We start from the raw sequence: 20815 nt of genomic DNA, 5'->3' as shown, positions 1-20815 counted from the left end.
GACATTTCATGCCCTTGTAAAAAATTTATCTATCATTCACATCAGTGAATGATTACCATGATTACCATTCTGCTCCAGGTTATTCATCCAGTTTTTTCTAAGTTCTCGATTGCAAGAAGCCTATATAAATAAAATTATTAATCAATTAACACTATTTAAATTTTTGTGTGTTTGTTCGTGCGTTTGTGTTTTTTTTCTCCCTCTAGATTGCTGATATTTAGTTGGCATAAGAAATGAAACAGGCTTGTCATATAGTTAAAGGACATGACCAAAGTACAACTTCTTACGGTGCCTGTTAAACTAGACTCTGCTGTCACTATTCTTCTTGCTTTCTATATCTAATCAGCTTCTTTGCATCATTGGGAAGCTACCATCTTCCACCAATAAAGCTAAATTGGAATTTACAGATCAAATCAACATCTCTATCCACAAAACACTGTTTGATGAGAGCTCATCTTACTTTGCCTAATCCAGGTCAATTATATAGAAGTGGCTGTTTGAAACTCTTCAATGGAATTGGAGCCAGATTTCTTCATGAGATTATTTTATGGTTCCAGAACAGTTTAAATGAGTGCTTTTATACTGAGTGGTGGTTGTCTACTAATATTCTTTTTGTTGATGTTGAATATTATTCTTATAAGCATATGGTATACTTTCTTTGATGATACTTCAAAGTAAGGGTGTAACTTGGGCGGGTCAACTCAGCTCAACCCGAGACCAGTTTAGAATTTTTGACACTTGGTCTTTTTTATTCACAAATCAGTGTTTGAAATTTTCAAAGCCCAAACGTGGTCAAGTTGGGCTCGGGCTCGACCCGAACCCAACGCAGTCCAGTCTAAAATCCAAAATTTAAAAAAATGTCCATTTTTTCTTATTATATAATTTTTTTTCCAACTTCCAAATCTTTGATATATATGTATCTATATATACGTGAAGTGTCTGTATCATTTATTGACAGGGGAAGAGCTAGGATTTTAATTCATGGGCATAGTGTAAAAAAAAAAAAAAATTATTATATGACATATAGATTCATGAAATCAAAGGGCAAAGAAGAAAAAAAATTCATTGTCAAATTACTATGATTTTTGTTAATATTTTCATTAAATAGAGTTAAAAATCTTTGTACTTTACCAATAGGCCAGTGGCCTAACGTACCAGGCCCTTACTTCTCATAGGGAGGTCAAAAATTCGAGCCTCAGTGGAGGTATATGTATGTGAGTACCAATTAGGAAAAAAAAATCTTTGTACTTTGAAAACCATGTATGAAGCTTCATAAAATTACAATATTAAATTTAAAAAAGAGAATTAGATAAAAAGAATAAGAAGATGGAAAACAAAGTTATATACTACAAGAGGAAAAAAGAAGAATTCTAAGAAGCAGGAAATAAAAAATGAAGAAAAATGAGAGATCTTTTAACTTCTCTTTTAAGGAAATTAAAGGAATCTAAAAAGTAAAGGAGAAAATTTTAAAAATTAAAAAGTTTAGGGGGCATTATAGAGATTTTTTTTTTCTATATATATAAACAATTAAATTAATAATTAAATACTTCAGTTACAATACTAATAGTTTGATAAGATTAAAAAAAAATTATTAAATATTTCAAACTGGGAAAAGAAAGATTGCATTCAGGTTTGGGTTACTGTCAGAGTCCAACTTTTTTGAACATCGGGCCGGCCCGGCCCTGCCCAACCCAACTTCGGGTTGAGATCGGGATAGGACCGGGCTGGGTTGGGCCTGCCAACTTGCTGCCTTACTTGAAAGGGAAATTCATGCTCCACTGTAACGTCTCAAAACTAATACTTTTTAAACAAAAAAAATTCGGCATAACCTCCCCTAAAAATAGGCCTATCATAACCTGTTTAATTGCATTTTTAACCTGTCACGGCTCAAATTCCAAATTCACGGCAATAGTAGATGATAATACACAATCAAATGACCTCGATAATACCTCAAACTAGTATTACTCTCCCCATGCATCAATAAGGTTTACATGATATCAAACTCACATCCAAAATATCATCTAGTAACATAATTATATTACCTAACCATGGTTTTGAAAAATAAATACACATTACTACACTTTTGGGGCCTTACAAAAATGGGAGATATATAAAAGATACAAAATGAGCTCCAAGTCATCCTTAAGCTTGTGGAAGATCGGCATCCATTACCTTCTTACCGGTTCCTGGAAAATGTTAAATAAAATGGGGTGAGCATAAAGCTCAGTAGAGAGTGCCTAAGAAGCACCTCTTGTAGCCCCGTGAATCCAAACAAAGCATAGGCCAATAGGAAGAGGGGTCATGCAAAATGAGGGAAACACATATTAAATTCCAATTCCAAACAATCATATGTAAAATGCCATGAATGCTATGATATGCGTGTCACTCCCCATTTTTCAGAAAACAACCATACTTTTCAAACTGTTAATATAACCCGCCCTTTGGTGACCCCGCAGTGACACGAGAGGAGGATTGGCTAGTGTCCCTGACCCTTGGTAACCCCGCGGCGTCATTATGGGGCCCAGCTAGCTCAACCACGCTAGGGCGACTCCCTAGTCCCCTCTAGGCTATATTAACCTCTGACCCTTTGGTACCCCCGCGGCGACCGGGTTTCTCAAAAAAAACTTTTTCAACAAAGCTTTCCCGAAAATCCCCATTCTTTCATTTTTCAAAAGTCATTTCCATACGTGCAATCCCCAATGATGAATTCATGAATGCCACATACTTTCAATGTTGTAATATAAGGGATTTCTAACATTTGTCATGCCGTGACAATATCATAAAATGGGGAATTTAATACCACAATTTACCACACATGCTCACAACAATCGACTAAATATTTAGCATTATAATAAGCATGATAAATCAACCATTTATCACAATTTCCATACAATCCAACAAATACACATAGATACAAGTTTTACATACACAATTAAATCATTTAAGGAGTAATCCATCAAAATTAAGCATGCTTATCACATAAGTCAACAAACACACATATATAAAATCTTTATATGCACCATTAAATCATTTTTAAAGCAATCAACCTTAAATCAAGCGTGTTTGGCCAAAATTCTAGAGGAATAACTCACTAAGGTACAAGAAAAGTGTGAATTAGACACCTTTATCTCTAATTGAGCAAAAACCCCAATTTTCTTCACAAACCCTAGAAATGGGTCCTAAGATTCGAACTCCAAGGAGTGCACTAAATCTAAAATCGCTTGTATGGATGTGTAGAGCTTGACACGAGCTTCGTTTTGCCTCAAACGGCACTCAATTTCGATAAGAAATGAGATCAAGATCTTGCTTCAAAGTTTTGGAAATCAAAATGAAAAGAAAAACAGAGAGGAAAAGGGGAAGAGAGAGGCGCATGGGAGAGAAGGAGAGAAATGAGACCATTTGTGGTCTCTTGGCCCTTAGTTGGTTTAATGGTAGGTCCCACCACCTTTTATTTTCTTTTTCCTTTAACTTTTTGCTTAAATTTGAGCCATAACACAACATAATACACATATACATACACACAATTATATATACACCTATGCACATAAATACACAGACATTACATTCTCCCCAACTTAAAAGGATTTCGTCCCCGAAATCAAGACATACCTGAGGAAGAAAACAACGCTGGGTACTTGGACCGAACCTCTTGTTCGAGCTCCCAAGTAGCTTCCTCGATTCCGTGGTGTCTCCAAAGGACTTTCACCATTGGTATCGTCTTGTTCCTCAACACCTTCTATTGTGTGTCAAGAATCTGAACTGGTCCTTCCTCATAGGAAACATCCTCATCAATATCCACATCAACCCAACTCAAAATATGAGATGGATCCGGTTTGTACTTCCGTAACATCGATACATGGAAAACATTGTGGACCCTATCCAACTGTGGTGGCAAAGCAAGCCTGTAGGCAACCTCTCATACTCGGTCCAAAATCTCAAACGATCCAATAAATCGTGGCGACAACTTGCCACTTTTTCCGAATCTCATCAATCCTTTCCGTGAAGAAACCTGTAGAAAAACGTGGTCTCCCACCTCAAAGGATAACGGTCGTCTCCGCTTATCCGCATAGCTCTTCTGTCGGCTCTGAGCTGTAAGTAACCTCTGTCTTATCAACTTAATCTTCTCAGTGGTCTCGAGTACAATGTCGGGTCCTAAGGCGGCTGTCTCACCTACCTCAGTCCAACAAACAGGAGACCTACAAGGTCTACCATACAACGCCTCAAATGGAGCCATCTGGATGCTCGCCTGATAACTGTTGTTGTAGGCAAACTCAATAAGTGGAAGGTGATCCTCCCAACTACCTCCCAAATCAAGTACACATGCCCGAAGCATATCCTCCAAAATCTGGATAGTACGCTCCGACTGACCGTCCGTCTGTGGATGGAATGCCGTACTAAGATGCAACGCTTAACCAAACGCTACTTGAAGTCCTTCCCAGAACTTCGAAGTGAACTTAGCATCCCTATCTGAGACAATGGTTACAGGAACTCCATGCAACCTTACAATCTCCTTTACATAAAGAACACCAAGTTTCTCTGCATCATCTGTTGCCTTAATAGGCAAAAAGTGAGCCATCTTGGTCAATCTATCAATGATGACCCATATGGCCTCATTGCCCCTTCTTGACCTTGGAAAACCTGTCACAAAATCCATAGCGATATGCTCCCATTTCCATTACGCTATAGGTAATGGTTGCAACAAACCTGCTGGCCTCTAATGCTCGGCCTTCACCTGCTGACAGGTAAGGCATCTAGCCACAAACTGTGTAACATCATTCTTCATCCCGCTCCACCAATACTGACGTCTCAAATTGTGATACATTTTAGTACCACCTGGATGAACTGCAAAGCGGGAAGTGTGAAACTCCCGTAGGACGTCCTCACGACAACATGTTGGAACCACCAACAAGCCCCTGAACCGTAGACCCCATCTGCATGCAAGGCCTAATCTTTCACTGTCTCACCACTAGAGATCAAAGTGTGGATGAAATCTAAGTTCGGATCCTGTCTCTGTGACTCAATCACTCATACAACAAGAGTAGGCTGAGCCACAAGACTAAATAAGAATGCCGACTCACTGCAACCATCATCATCACAACACTGTAATCCCATCTTTGCTAGATCTTCAAGCATCTTCCACTTCTGAATAGCTAAACTGGCCAAAGTTCCACGAGATTTCTGACTTAAGGCATCCGCTACCACATTCGCCTTGCCCGGATGATACTGCAAGTCATAATTGTAGTCCTCCAAGAATTTGACCCATCACCTCTGTCTGTTGTTCAAGTCCTTTTGGGAGAAAAGGTACTTGAGACTTTTGTGATCTGAAAATACCTCGAATCTCTCACCATACAAGTAATGTCTCCAACACTTTAAGGCAAATACAACTGCCGTTAACTCCAGGTCATGAGTAGGGTAGTTGTACTCGTGAGTCTTCAACTGTCGAGAGCCACAAGCCACTACTCTACCATCCTGCATCAACACACACCCCAAACCATCACGTGAAGCATCACAATAGATCACATAACCCAAGCCACGCTCAGGTATCACCAACACTGGCGCTGTAGTCAATCTCGTCTTCAACTCCTGAAAAGATGAATCACAGGCCTCATTCCAGACAAACTTGACCCCTTTCCGGATCAAACGGGTCATAGGAGCTGCCAAACGGGAGAAATCCTTCACAAATCTTCGATAGTATCCCGCTAAACCAAGAAAACTGCGGATCTCAAACACATTCTTGGGTCGCTCCCAAGTCAAAACTGCTTCAACCTTTGATGGATCAACTGATACTCCACCTTCTGAAACAACATGCCCCAAAAACTTCACCTCCTGTAGCCAAAACTCACATTTCTCGTATTTGGCATACAATCGGTGTTCCCGCAAAATCTGTAAAACAATACTCAAATGGACCTCGTGATCTTCCCGAGTCCGTGAGTACACAAGAATGTCATCCACGAAAACTACCACAAACTGGTCCAAGTAATCGTGAAAGACGTGGTTCATCAAGTCCATGAATGCCGCTGGCGCATTAGTCAAGCCAAAAGGCATAACAAAGAACTCATAGTGTCCATACCGTGTACGGAATGCTGTCTTCGGGATATCCTCATCCCTAACCCGCAACTGATAATAGCCAGACCTCAAGTCAATCTTTGAGAAACAACTGGCTCCCCTCAACTGATCAAATAAATCATCTATCCTTGGCAAAGGATACTTGTTCTTGATGGTGGCATGATTCAACTTCCGATAATCAATGCACAACCTCAACGAACCATCTTTCTTCTTAGCAAACAAGACCAGTGCGCCCCACGGTGACACACTCGGTCGGATGAAACCTTTCATCCTCAAATCATCAAGCTGCCTCTTCAATTCTTCCAATTCAACTGGTGCCATACGATACGGTGCCATAGAAATCGGCGCGGTACCATGCATCAAATCAATAGTGAACTCCACTTCTCGGTGTGGAGGCAATTCTGTCAAATCTTCTGGAAAAACATCCAAGAAGTCACAAACAATCGCCGGATAAACTTCTCCCACGACATTATCTTCTTCGGCTAGAAGACTAGCTAAGAAATAATCACCATGACTTCGTCCACGAACTTCATAAAACGATGAAATGTGGGAATCACTCCGATCTCCCACGAAAAAGAAACAGTCTCCCTCGGGAGTGCAAACTATAACCCTTCCTCTGTAACAGTCGATCGTGGCATGAAATGAAGCCAACCAATCCATCTCGAGAATGACATCAAAGCTAGTCATCTCCAGGAGGATAAGGTCAAACACAAAGGTCCGCCCGGCTATCACAATGGAGCAATCCCGCACAACTCGGCTTAATGACACTGAAACCCCAACTGGCGTATCAACACATAACGCCCGATCCATGAAACTAACCTCTAACCCCGATGCAAGTGCAAATGATGATGAAATGAAAGAATGAGATGCACCAGAGTCAAACAAAACACGGGCCCAACAACCAAACACTGGAAATATACCTTGAAGAACTGACGGTCCAGAAGATACATCGGTCTGTGCCAGTGCAAAAACACGTCCCTGTGGTACCTGTGCCTGAGGACTGCCAACCTGAACACCTGACTGCTGCACTGACATAGTAGGAGTATCCCTCCTAACTGATCGTGAACCCTGTGAAGACATAGTAGGCTGTGGTGGTGGTGGTCTGAAACCTGACTGAACTGTAGCCGATTGTGACGGCCTCTGCTGTGACCCTCTGCCACTAATGGTGCCTGCTCTCTAGCCTGGACAATCACGAATCAAGTGACCCTGCTGGCCACACCCATAACAAGCCTTCGGAGCTGACGAAACTGAAGACGATCTCATAGGGCAACTAGACTTGTAATGTCCAGGCTACTGACACTGATAACAAACAACTGCACTCTTATCTGACCCAGCTGGCATAGGAGTGGTAGGAGCAGATCTTGTAGACTGTTGCCCCTGAAACTGAGATGGACTGCCCCTGTTCCTTTTCCAAGAAGATCCCTCTGAGGATGGCCCTGCACCCCTCTTTTGCTTCAATTGCTCTCTTCTTGCATCCTTCTCTCTATTGTCAGCCTCCAGCATCAAAGCCCTTTCCACTACTTCAGAGTAAACCTTAATAAACTATGCCGTGATCAACGGCCTCATTCGATCATTAAGACCAGAGACAAACTTCCGAGTCTTATTAGCTTCATCTCTCACCACTTCTGGAGCAAAACGGGAGAGTGAGGTGAACTTGTTCTCATACTCCGCCACTGACATGTTCCCTTGAATAAGATTATGAAACTGGTCTTGTAACTCCCATCTTTTGGAAAGCGGAAAGTACTTCTCATAAAACAGTTCCTTGAACCTGTCCCAGCTCATCTCTTCAATCTTGTACTGGTTGGTGATCGACTTCCACCAAACCTTGGCATCCTTAGCAAACTTATACGTAGCTAGGATGATCTTTAGATGATCCTCTGTCACATCCATTGAAGTTAGTTGGGTTTCAACTTGATCCAAGTAGTCATCTGCTACCATTGGATCCGCACTGCCCTCAAATATAACCGGCATCAGCTGAGAAAACCCCTTTATGATCTTGAGACGCTTCTGAGCTGGAGTCTCCTCAACTTGAACTGTAGGTTGTGGTACCAACTGCGGCTGAGCAACAATAGTTGCTCTCACGACATTTTGCAACAAACGATTAAACTCCAGTGCCACAGAACCTTCACCCACTTCTACGGGTACGGGTGTTTCAACATTCTCTCTTCTTGGGGGAACAGCTCTTGGGGGAATCAAGTCCCTAAGAAGCATGTTCTCATCAACTGGCTCTGCCGGATTGGAGCTAGAGCTCTCACCAACATCGCCCCTTGTTGGCCTAGGGCCAACTTCTCTAGGTTCCTCACGCCGTGACATCGTGCTATAAAATAAGAAAACGATTCAGAAACATGACACTAAGGTCCACTGTGGACGACTCAACAAGAATTAATACCGTACAACACTTAGCATGTAAGACTATGCAAGAAACATTTTAACATAAACAAGTAAGCAAGTAAGCACATAGGCAGTTAAGCATGCTCATTTAAATAAGATACCACGTAGCAAGTAGTCCAGTAAGCAACACAAACAACATTCCATGTGACCCTAAGTAGGCCTCTACCCGTCGTCCTAAAGGTTTTCGAACCTTTGCTCTGATACCAAATTTGTAACGTCTTAAAACTAATACTTTTTAAACAAAAAAAATTCGGCATAACCTCCCCTAAAAATAGGCCTATCATAACCTGTTTAATTGCATTTTTAACCTGTCACGGCTCAAATTCCAAATTCACGGCAATAGTAGATGATAATACATAATCAAATGACCTCAATAATACCTCAAACTAGTATTACTCTCCCCATGCATCAATAAGGTTTACATAATATCAAACTCACATCCAAAATATCATCTAGTAACATAATTATATTACCTAACCATGGTTTTGAAAAATAAATACACATTACTACACTTTTGGGGCCTTACAAAAATAGGAGATATACAAAAGATACAAAATGAGCTCCAAGTCATCCTTAAGCTTGTGGAAGATCGGCATCCACTACCTCCTTACCGGTTCCTGGAAAATGTTAAATAAAATGGGGTGAGCATAAAGCTCAGTAGAGAGTACCTAAGACGTACCTCTTGTACCCCGTGAATCCAAACAAAGCATAGGCCAATAGGAAGAGGGGTCATGCAAAATGAGGGAAACACATATTAAATTCCAATTCCAAACAATCATATGTAAAATGCCATGAATGCTATGATATGCGTGTCACTCCCCATTTATCAGAAAGCAACCATACTTTTCAAACTGTTAATATAACCCGCCCTTTGGTGACCCCGCAGCGACACGAGAGGAGGATTGGCTAATGTCCCTGACCTTTGGTAACCCTGAGGCGTCATTATGGGGCCCAGCTAGTTCAACCACGCTAGGGCGACTCCCTAGTCCTCTCTAGGCTATATTAACCTCCGGCCCTTTGGTACCCCCGCGGCGACCGGGTTTCTCAAAAAAAACTTTTTCAACAAAGCTTTCCCGAAAATCCCCATTCTTTCATTTTTCAAAAGTCATTTCCATACGTGCAATCCCCAATGATGAATTCATGAATGCCACATACTTTCAATGTTGTAATATAAGGGATTTCTAACATTTGTCATGCCGTGACAATATCATAAAATGGGGAATTTAATACCACAATTTACCACACATGCTCACAACAATCGACTAAATATTTAGCATTATAATAAGCATGATAAATCAACCATTTATCACAATTTCCATACAATCCAACAAATACACATAGATACATGTTTCACATACACAATTAAATCATTTAAGGAGTAATCCATCAAAATTAAGCATGCTTATCACATAAGTCAACAAACACACATATATAAAATCTTTATATGCACTATTAAATCATTTTTAAAGCAATCAACCTTAAATCAAGCGTGTTTGGCCAAAATTCTAGAGGAATAACTCACTAAGGTACAAGAAAAGTGTGAATTAGAAACCTTTACCTCTAATTGAGCAAAAACCCCAATTTTCTTCACAAACCCTAGAAATGGGTCCTAAGATTCGAACTCCAAGGAGTGCACTAAATTTGAAATCGCTTGTATGGATGTGTAGAGCTTGACACGAGCTTCGTTTTGCCTCAAACGGCACTCAATTTCGATAAGAAATGAGATCAAGATCTTGCTTCAAAGTTTTGGAAATCAAAATGAAAAGAAAAACAGAGAGGAAGAGGGGAAGAGAGAGGCGCACGGGAGAGAAGGAGAGAAATGAGACCATTTGTGGTCTCTTGGCCCTTAGTTGGTTTAATGGTAGGTCCCACCACCTTTTATTTTCTTTTTCCTTCAACTTTTTGCTTAAATTTGAGCCATAACACAACATAATACACATATACATACACACAATTATATATACACCTATGCACATAAATACACAGACATTACATCCAAAAATATACTCTAGCACTCCATGCATATTTTTGTTATATTAAATTGACAAAAGAGCCCCTCTCGTGACAGATGTTCTCTCTCCCTTAACATTTGTTCTCTCTCTTTCACAAATCTAACAAAGAGTGTCTCTAGTTATGAAAACTCTCTCCATCACCTTAAAAGGGAGTGTGTAATTAATTTCAAAGCAAAATTTCTACCGTCATTGATGAATTAAACATAAACCTATGAGAGGAGTAAATTTGTTTATTCTATTTTTAATTAAAAATAAAATAAAAATCATCACACGTTTTGTTGTCGCTAATCAGTGAATGCTCTCTCTGTATCTATATATAAAAAGATATATCTTCAGAGAGGGATCACCATAAAAGAATGTAAGGACTTGAAAACACACACTACAAAAAAAAAAAAAAAAAAAAAAAAAAAAGGCTTTTTATGACATGCGACTAATGTCATTAAAGGGTTTTCACGATATGTAAACACATGTTCTTATTGAATAAGCCGTGAGAGGTTTATATTATTCAAGACGAGCATTAAAAGTTGTCAATGCTAAAGTGTCATGTCGTTAAATAGTCAAATAACCGTTGCTTTCAAACATTGACGACTCTTTCTGTAGTGTCGTTTTTAACGTTGTGCGCTACAAGTCATTAATACATGCCTTTCATGACATTTAAAGCATGTCGTGTTTTAATGGCACTTTAACACCATCACTATAAAGCTGTTAATGCATGCCTTTAATGACTGGCACAACATGTCGTGCTTTTTGTATTTTTGACATCATGTACTACATATCATTAAAATCCTTCTTCAATATTTTATTTTATTTTTTGAATTCATTTTCTTTATAATGGAAACAAAAATTCTTGTATTATATCTGCTAATTAGTATCACAAATTACGCTTGTCTTCAATGTGAAAAAATAATTCACACATCATATCACATAACCATACATAAAAACATAATATGTATACATCAAAGAGAATAACCAAAATACATTATGTTACTTCTTATTAAACTAAAAACATAAAGTCAAGTACAATGTCTACCACCATCCATCTAATATAATAAAGTTAACGAAAAATGAAAAACTAAACCACTAGCTTCAAAGGAAGCCATTATCTTTTGCAAAATAAGAACATAACTATTAATTTTGAACATATATTAGCCCCAACTCGTCAATACAAAATCTTGGCGGCAGCCAAATTGACCATCCAATCATAATCTGTCCAAAAAAAAAAAAAAAAAAGAAGAAGAAAGAAAGAAAACAAGTAATTACATTTAGTTCTATCACATTAACGAAAAAATTAACCAACCTTAAAGAAGTAGGCAAAAAGAAAAAGCTGAAGGAGAGGAAGCTGAAAATGCAACAAAGTTTCAAACTCTTATACATGAAAAATATATTTATATGCAATTATAAATGCATCAATTAACACATCTATATTAAATTAAAACCATTACCTTTGAGACTAAGTTCTTCTAACGAACTTGGCAGGCCATGCAACTGTTTCTCCCATAACTTTTAAAAGGTAAAAGTACTCTATGCTCGCCATATACAGGGTCACATCAATGTCATATACAACCTTTGACCAGATTTTCCAAAATCGATTCCAATAGGAATACCCTCCACACATTCCTTTGGGTTTATTGAATCAATATCTCTAACAGCAACAACTAAATTTGGTTCACTCCAATGTAACAACTCACATTCCTACTAAATTTTCAATTAGCTTAGTATAAGGAGTGACTTTAGTCGAAGCCCTTGCTCTACCATACTAATCATGAAAACAAATGAGAGAATAATTCAAATTAATTACAAAATTATACAATTCAAATACTAAATTGACGTAAAATTACAGGAACAAAAATCTCCAAGAACTAAGTATAAAGGCATTAAAGAAAAAAAAAAATTAAAGTGGGGTTCAGCAGTAGTGCCTATAGAAAATTAACAGAAAGAATATAAAAATCATGAACATAAATCATACTTGTAACTGTGACTATCACACTAGCAAAGAAATAAGAAATTAATAAAGGGTCAATTATCTTTAGAAGAGACCATATACAATCTTTCATATCGTTAGTCATGTCTGACCAATTATCTAAAGTGACTGGTATGACCTCCCTGACAATTATTATCCCTAAAGTAGATTTACATTGTGGAGTTTTTTCTCATATTAGTTCCCTGATTTCATTAAATATGAATATAATTCTTTAGTTAAAGTTAAACTTGTCAGTAAAGTTCACCAAGCCTTTGTCCATTGTTTGTGGCTCGATTGCTATATATTTTCAAGCTTTTCTATAACCTGGTATGTTTGAATCATCAATTTTAGCTGCTACAATTATGAAAGTGTATAGACCTCAAGAATATAGCCTGTCTAGCTTAATCAATCATAATGGCAATTAGAGATTTAGATTCTCTAAATATAAAAGGGTTAATTGAATGAGCTAATCCTTTGTATGGAAACACATTCAAGGTCTACAATCTATTTGGTTTTGGGTTAATGACTAATTTATTTCCTCCTACCTACCAACAAGCTAATGGTCCAACGGAATTAAACCCTTACTTCCCAAAAAGAGGTTAGGGGTTCAAATCTTAGTAGAGGCATGGGTGTATGAGTCCCAAATAAGAAAAGAAAAAAAATTATCCTCCTACCTTATTCTAATATTTCCTAAATAATATCTACTTGAATGTTTAGTGAGTGCTCTTTCAAGTATTTATGATTTGGATCCTTGAGATCAGTTACACGAAAAGATGTGTGCCCTTATTTGATTTACTTTAAAATAAAAAAATCAATATATATATTTGGAAGTCTTAAATATGAAAATGGAGTGATGACTAAGAAGCAATGGGAACATTAATTAATATAAAAGAGAGAAATTATGACTATGTTGAATTGCAATGTTCAACTTCGTTGCCAAGAATGATGAAGTATGTGGAATGCTGACACCATGGTAGTACTTTAGATATTGAATTGCAATGTTCAGTTTTTTCTGTTTCAAACTTTTATTAGCACATCTTACATCCCAAATATGTGAACTTTTGACACCATGATAGCAGTAAGGAGGATTATGACCAGGTTTTAAGAAAATAAACACTGCATTTTCTAACTAAATTCGTTACCGACTTTCCACACTTTTCAGAAGAAATGACAGCATGCTAGATTAGCAAACCAAATAGTACTACTACCACATACTACTCAAAAATGTTAAACCAATTCAAAATTTATAAACATTTACCAAAATGCAACAATAAAAATCAAGCAACCCAACCCATCATTAATGAAAATTAATCAACCCAGCCCACCATTATCAGCCATGCACATCAGCATATTAATCTATATTACTCATGGTTATTACAAATGGGTTCTTAGGCATGATTAAAATTAATGCACAAAGATTGAAAAAGGTCAAATGTGTTCTGTTACTACTACAACTTTCTATGGAGGACCTATTGTAATAGTAAAGAGACAAACATTATTTGAAAGAAGCATGGTAATGTGCAAAGAGAATGAAGGTTCATCGTGTCTGCTCCTTCTGATGTCTCTAGGCTTTGATTTCGGGGCCTGGATTAGACCCCCTTTTTAAATTATTTTTCAAACATTTTACTTATCAAAGAAAAAGAAAAAAGACTAACATTTTCCAAGAATCAGAATTCGAAACCAAGGGGAATATAATTGATTTTGAAATTGAAATCTGTTGGGGCATAGCGGAAGCCAAAGAAAGAAAAAAAAAACAACAATTCAAACCACAACACAAGATATATATATGGTTCACCCAAAATTAGGGTTACATCCATGGATGAGAAGAGATTCACTATATATGTAGAGATATTACAATAATAAAGAATTTTAACACCGGACCATGCACATAAACTCTTGACCGAGTTCTCCATGTACTCCACGAGACTCCTTCTTGCCATCAGTGTTCACTCTACCAAATCCATAACTCACTCCTACCATCAACGTACTTCTTCACGAAGCTACATCTCTCTCAACTCATAACTCTCAACAATAGCCTAAGCGTCTATTTATAGAGTCACATACCCAATTCCTTTGTGGACAGGGATTATAATTTCTTAGAGCCCAATTCACGTCTTTATAAGAAATTATCATAAAAATACACTCTAAAATAGAAGCTAATAATAATGGGAATTTGAGACATAATTCCTAACAATATCCACCTTGGCTCAAATTCCATTACGTCAATCAATCGCTTCTCATGACAATTGAATCTGGACAATTCTCTGCAACTTCAATCTTCTCGATCTAATTGCAGAACTCGGATTATCCCCACTATACGTTGCTCAATCAGTCAAAACCCCAAGGCTCCACCTTGACTACTTAAGTTCCATGTCATGTAACCAAGCTGATTGACTTCACCTACAACGGGTCTACAATTGAAGCCCGTTGTAGCACATATTTAGACTTCTTCTATTTTCTAGATCTCCTTCACCTTTGGCTCTGATACTAGTTATTGGGGCACAACGGAAGCAAAAGAAAGAAAGAAAGACAACAATTCAAACCACAACACAAGATATATACGTGGTTCACCCAAAATTAGGGTTACATCAACGGATGAGAAGAGATTCACTATATATGTAGAGATATTACAATGGTAGAGAATTTTAACACCGAACCATACACACAAACTCTTGACCGAGTTCTCCGTGTACTCCATGAGACTCTTTCTCGCCATCAGTATTCACTTTACCAAACCTGTAACTAACCCCTATCATCAACGTACTCTCTCACGAGGTTACATCCTTTTAACTCATAACTCTCAACAATAGCCTAAGTGTTTATTTATAGAGTCACATACCCAATTCCTTTGTGGACAAGGATTACAATTTTTTAGAGCCCAATTCACGTCTCTATAAGAAATTACCATAAAAATACACTATAAAATAGAAGCTAATAATAATGGGAATTTGAGACATAATTCCTAACAATTTCCACCTTGGCTCAAGTTCCATTACGTCAATAATGGCTTCTCATATGGCAATTGAATTTGGACAATTCTCTGCAACTTTAATCTTCTCGATCTTATTGTAGAACTCATACGTTGCTCAATCAGTCAAACCCCAAGACTCCACCTTGACTACTCAAGCTCCATGCCATGTAACCAAGCCGATTGACTCCACCTACAACTGAAGCCCGTTGTAGCACATGTTGAGACTTCTTGTATTTTCTGGATCTCCTTTACATTTGGCTCTGATACCGGTTGTTGGGGCACAACGGAAGCAAAAAAAAAGAAAGAAAAACAATAATTCAAACCACAACATAAGAGAAGAGATTCACTATATATGTAGAGATATTACAATAGTAGAGAATTTTTCCCTGATTATGAAAACTATCTCCCTCACCTTAAAAGGGAATGTGTAATTGATTTCAAAGCAAAATTTCTACCGCCATTGATGAATTAAACATGGAAACCTATCAGAGGAGTAAATCTGCTTTTTCTATTTTTAATTAAAAATAAAATAAAAATCATCACACGTTCTGTTTCCTCTAATCAGTGAATGCTCTCTCTATATCTATATATAAAAAGATATTTCTTCAGTGCGGACTTGAAAACACACACCACAAAGGCGATTCACTCCCTTCGTTTGTTTTGATTTTTCGGTGAGATTCTATCGGACTTTGCCGTGCACCACCTCTTGGTGGTGCCACGGGGGTGGTCATTCTTCCAGATCTCGGAATGGAGATTATGATTCGATTTGAGAGAAGCATAGTATTTCCAATTAAAGAAGAAGTTCAGTTTTAGGAAGGAGAGAGAATTTCCAATTAAACAAAAACATAAGAAAACAAAGAACAGAACTTTAATTGACAAAAGAATATTAATAGTCTAATTTGGTCATTATATTTAGGGTTAAAATATAAAACTCCCACTATTTTTAAATTTTGATCATAAAACTCTTACTATTTTTAAATTTTGATTATAAAATTCTAACATATTTAAAAAAAAAATTACACTTTTAAAAAGTGATCACATTGCTCCAATATTCCTATCTGACTCGTTAATTTGGTTATGAAATGACAAATTTAACTTTATTATTTATTGTTAATTAAAATCTAAAAAATATTTTTTAAAATAACAAAAATATGTTTGAGAGAGAAAGATAGGGATGAGAGAGAGAGAGAGAGAGAGAGAGAGGGGGGGGGGGGGGGGGATGAAGAAGAAGATTAGATGGCAGTTTTGTAAATTTTTAAAAATAAATTTTAGTTTTTAATTTAACATTAAATAATAAGATTTAATTTATCATTTCATAATTTGGTTAATGTCACACACCAATTTTGGGACAATGTAATCACTTTTTAAAAGTATAAAAATTTTGTAAAACAGGTTGAGTTTTATATTAAAATTTATAAATAGTAAGGATTTTATGATTTTAATCCTTATATTAATTAAAATAAGGAGGTAGATTGAGCGCAAATATCAACCTCCCTTACCATTATTATTATTTTTGGAAATTTTTTTTAAAAAAACCGAAAAGGCCAAAGGTACACACGAGATGATTAGAAACTTCTTCCCCTTTTCCTTATAAGTGAACTAGCAATTATTGATGCTAAAAGCCTGGGACCCAGCCCAAAACTAAAGCCCAAGTAGCCCTATAAGAGCAAGTGGTATAAAAATATAAACTTATCTATCTACTTTTTAAAAAGTAACGTGTCACATAAGTTAAAAAGTGATGATGTGATATTTTATTTTTTTTATCCATATGTTCTATAGTATGGAATCTAATTATCTCATTCTCTACTTATTATTTTATTAATTTAATTTAAAAATAAAATAAAAAATTTGAAGACAACCCAATAGATACAAGACAGCAGTTACAACCAATTAAACAAAAAGAAAAAATTGTAGCGTATTCTCCAAAGCCCACTCCATCGGTAGACAACCCAATGGATAGTCATTGTAGGGCCCACATAAAAAACACTCCACTTGTTTCTCTATACTGTTCCTCTCACTCTCTCTACACTTAACGCACTATCCCTCTAAAACAACTTGCGCCCGTATGCTCTAAGAGCACATCATTAGTTAATTTCATGTAGCAAACCCCAAACTATCAGAGCCCATCGCTAGTTAATTTCATAATGTTTTGTTTATTTTTAATGCAAGAGCAAATATTCGGAAGTGCAATATCAGAATATTTCCTATTCTCCATTTAACACATTTAATTTCTCCATTTTTTTCCTAATTCAAGATATTCATGAAACTTTCTAAAATTTCATACACCATCGGATTCATTAAAATAAAAACCTGGAATTTATTTTAACATTGATTTCTTCATTTATGCAACTTTCGTTTGCCAGACCGTCTTCTTTTATTTTAGAGAGAGAGAGAGAGAGAGAGAGAGAGAGAGAGAGAGAGAGTTATAAGAAAGTAAACTTTTTAAGTATTAGGCAAGACAATAATAACAGCAACATGAACTTTATTTACCGAAACGAAAGAAAGGAAAAAAAAAAAAAAAAAAATGAACATAATTCTTATACTAAGGACCACTTTATTTATGTTAACAAAAAAAAAATCAATTTTTATACTAATTATATCATATTTTGCCCAAGTGTATATATATAAACACCTCACTTCTTCTTCTTCCCCCATGATGACAAAGCTGGAATGCTCTGTTCATTTCTAAAGAAATTAGCAGGATCAACCATGGTCTTCACATGTACCAATCTATTGAAGTTACCCTTGAAATACTTGATACCCCAAATGCTTGCTTGTGTATAGCTTGTGTTGCCTTTATTATTCACTCCTATGTCAAGATCTCTGTAGTTGATATATGCACTTCTTGGATTCTTGGAAACATAAGGAGTCAGGTACCTATAAAGCCTTCTGCTCCAACTCACATGCCTCTCAGAAGCCTCTGTCCCCTCCTCAACCCAATTCACCACTTGCATAAATTTGTATAAATTCCCAGCTCTATGTGGGAAAGGAATTGCAGATTCAGAAATTTCATCCATTCTTCCACCATATGGGATCAAGAACAGCTGAGCCAACGCGGCTTCTTCTTCATAAAACCTTTCCCAAATCCCTTCGAGCCCTTTTTCCGAAATTGGCTCCTTCACATAGTCTGATTTTCCTTTGAAGTATCCTCTTAACGGATTACTCCTGTCTAACAGAACATCAAGGGACTCTCCACTTGAGAAACCAGCAAAGTATAGGGTTGATTCGATCCAGCTCATTTCGATACAGTCTTGTTTCACCAATCCCAGCTCAGGGAAGCTTTCTTGCATCAATTGAATGAGTTCATCAGCTCCACCAAGGTACAATGAGTCGAATGAAGCTTGTACTGTTGTTCTGTTTTGGCCTTGATAGGTAGTGTTCACTCTTGTTATATGGACTCTGACCAATAGGTTTTCATCAAACTTGTGTGCAATGGATTGCCACCTATGGACAAGCTTGGTTGCATTTTGTTCCAATGTCCTGGGGGCTGCGGAAACAGTCACAGTTGATGGAACAGAAACCAAATTTATGTTCCATGCAAGAATGACACCAAAACTAGCACCCCCGCCTCCTCTGATGGCCCAAAAGAGGTCCTCCCCCATCGATTCTCTGTCGAGAATTCTGCCATTGACATCGATTATACGAGCATCAATGACTTGGTCTGCAGCCAAGCCATGTTTACGCAACAACATGCCGTACCCTCCACCACTTAAGAGTCCACCAACACCCACAGTATGGAAAAAAGCTGCAGGGAAGGCAAGTGTTTTGCTTTTCTCAGCAATTCTATAGTAAAGTTCGCCAACGGTTGCACCAGCTTCAACCCATGCAGTGTTGCTCTCAATGTCCACATTGATTGAATTGAGGTTTATCAGATCAATTACGACAAATGGGATTGGAGAAACATAGGAAAGGCCCTCGTAATCGTGTCCACCACTTCGGACTCTTATCTGCATGCCATGATTTTTGGAACAATATATGGTTGTTTGAATGTGAGATTCATGGGTTGGTGTGACAATGACTAGAGGTTTAGGGGTTTCAGATGAATTGAATCGCAAGTTTTGTATAGAGAACTGCAAAATGGATGAATATGAAGAGTTGTTTGCAGTGTAGATGACTTTGGAGATGGATGAGGAGTTTTGAGAATGAAGAGAGAGACATTGCAGAAAATCTTCATGGGAATCAGCTGAAACTACCCATGAAATTGAGAATAGAGAAACAATAAGTGAGAGCAATGAAAAACTTGGAGTCTTCATTTATTTTTTGATGATTTTGTGTAAGAGATGAGTTGCTATTTATACTAGTTTAAGGAAAGCACGTTTGAGACGAAAAGAAGGTGGATATTGGGGTTCAATTTCTATGCCATCTACCAAGCTAAAAAAGTTTGAAGAAGTTGTATAAAATTGAATTAATAAATATGTCAATAGTCATGATGGCTGTTGACATTTGTTTCCCATATATGGAAATTTTCTCATGCTTCATCATATCCAAACATGGAATTGTCAATGGTTTTGTGTACAATACAAGCAAAGATGAGCCTCCAAATTGTTCATGTTGAAATATCATGGTGAAAAAAAAAAAAAAAAAAACAAAAGAAGAAAAAGAAAAGAAAAGAAAAAAAATCTCAGCACGAGAGGATGCAGTTCAAAATGTGTAGGAAAGGCCTTTGGATACAATAAAGTTTGGACTATTTTCTAGATTTCATTTATTCTTGGATAAGGAATTGCTGCCAGCCATATATTGAAATTTAAACATATGATGACTTTACAAGGAATATATATATTTTTTCTTTTCTAGGTACCAACCTCAAACCTTAGACCTTGAGGACGGTAGTTTAGACCCGAATTCACTGTGACAAAGGTTAGCCAATCATTACAAGGCATCACTAGGTCATTGGCTTTGGTGATTTTTATGTTCAATTGGATAATGACGTTAGAAGGAAAAGATTAAAATATAAAATTTAAGATGATTTAAGTATAAAATGTTTATAGAAATATATAAATATACATGTGCATGTAATGTGATAACATTGGATGGAGTATGAAAATTTGAGTTTCTTTTTCATTTTGTCACATTAAATTTTAGATTGTTATAGATAAATAAATCAAAGACGATACCGGCAAAAAATAATAATAATAAAAAAAAAAAAATTAAAGAGGATAAAACTTTTATGGGCAAGAATTATAGAATTATCTTTTCCATATTGATCGCAAACACAAAACGAGTTTGGGTCGAACCGTGCTGAGTTTGTTGTGCTAAACCTGAACTGGCCTGAATAGACCAATATTGAAGGATATCGTGAGCCCATTATGCAGTTGAAGCCCGTAGAATCATTCTGTGACTAAATGGGCTTTTGCAGGCCATTATAGAATATTCTAGGGAGTTCCAATTCTGAGGTGGATATTTGGCCATATTGGT

General features: G+C 37.0%; 1 protein-coding gene and 2 pseudogenes across 2 annotated transcripts; 1 reads left to right on the top strand and 2 right to left on the bottom strand.

The window, feature by feature from the left end:
* Positions 1-7404: 7404 nt before the first annotated feature.
* On the bottom strand, positions 7405-10344 carry LOC132314866 (uncharacterized). Of its 2 annotated transcripts, none has more exons than XM_059813675.1 (2): positions 10016-10344; positions 7405-8383 (listed from the first exon to the last, which is right to left on the bottom strand). In XM_059813675.1, exon 2 carries the CDS (start codon positions 8377-8379, stop codon positions 7609-7611), a length of 771 nt encoding a protein of 256 aa, XP_059669658.1. In that variant the 5' UTR covers positions 8380-8383; positions 10016-10344; the 3' UTR covers positions 7405-7608. The 2 variants fall into 2 exon arrangements, 1 of the variants encoding a protein (XP_059669658.1); XR_009483551.1 differs by lacking the exon at positions 7405-8383 and adding an exon at positions 8854-9074.
* A 3582-nt stretch (positions 10345-13926) lies between these two features.
* LOC132284566 (small nucleolar RNA snoR100) lies at positions 13927-14032 on the top strand (annotated as a pseudogene).
* A 3761-nt stretch (positions 14033-17793) lies between these two features.
* On the bottom strand, positions 17794-19634 carry LOC132314766 (tetrahydroberberine oxidase-like; annotated as a pseudogene).
* Positions 19635-20815: the final 1181 nt, after the last annotated feature.

Source organism: Cornus florida, unplaced genomic scaffold (assembly GCF_030987335.1).
Source record: "Cornus florida cultivar Cherokee Brave unplaced genomic scaffold, ASM3098733v1 CherokeeBrave_3.0.0_Hap2_Chr01, whole genome shotgun sequence".
In the NCBI taxonomy this organism is placed as follows: Eukaryota; Viridiplantae; Streptophyta; class Magnoliopsida; order Cornales; family Cornaceae; genus Cornus; species Cornus florida.
Note: the sequence above shows the minus strand (reverse complement) of the source record. Positions and strands in the feature narration are given on the sequence as shown.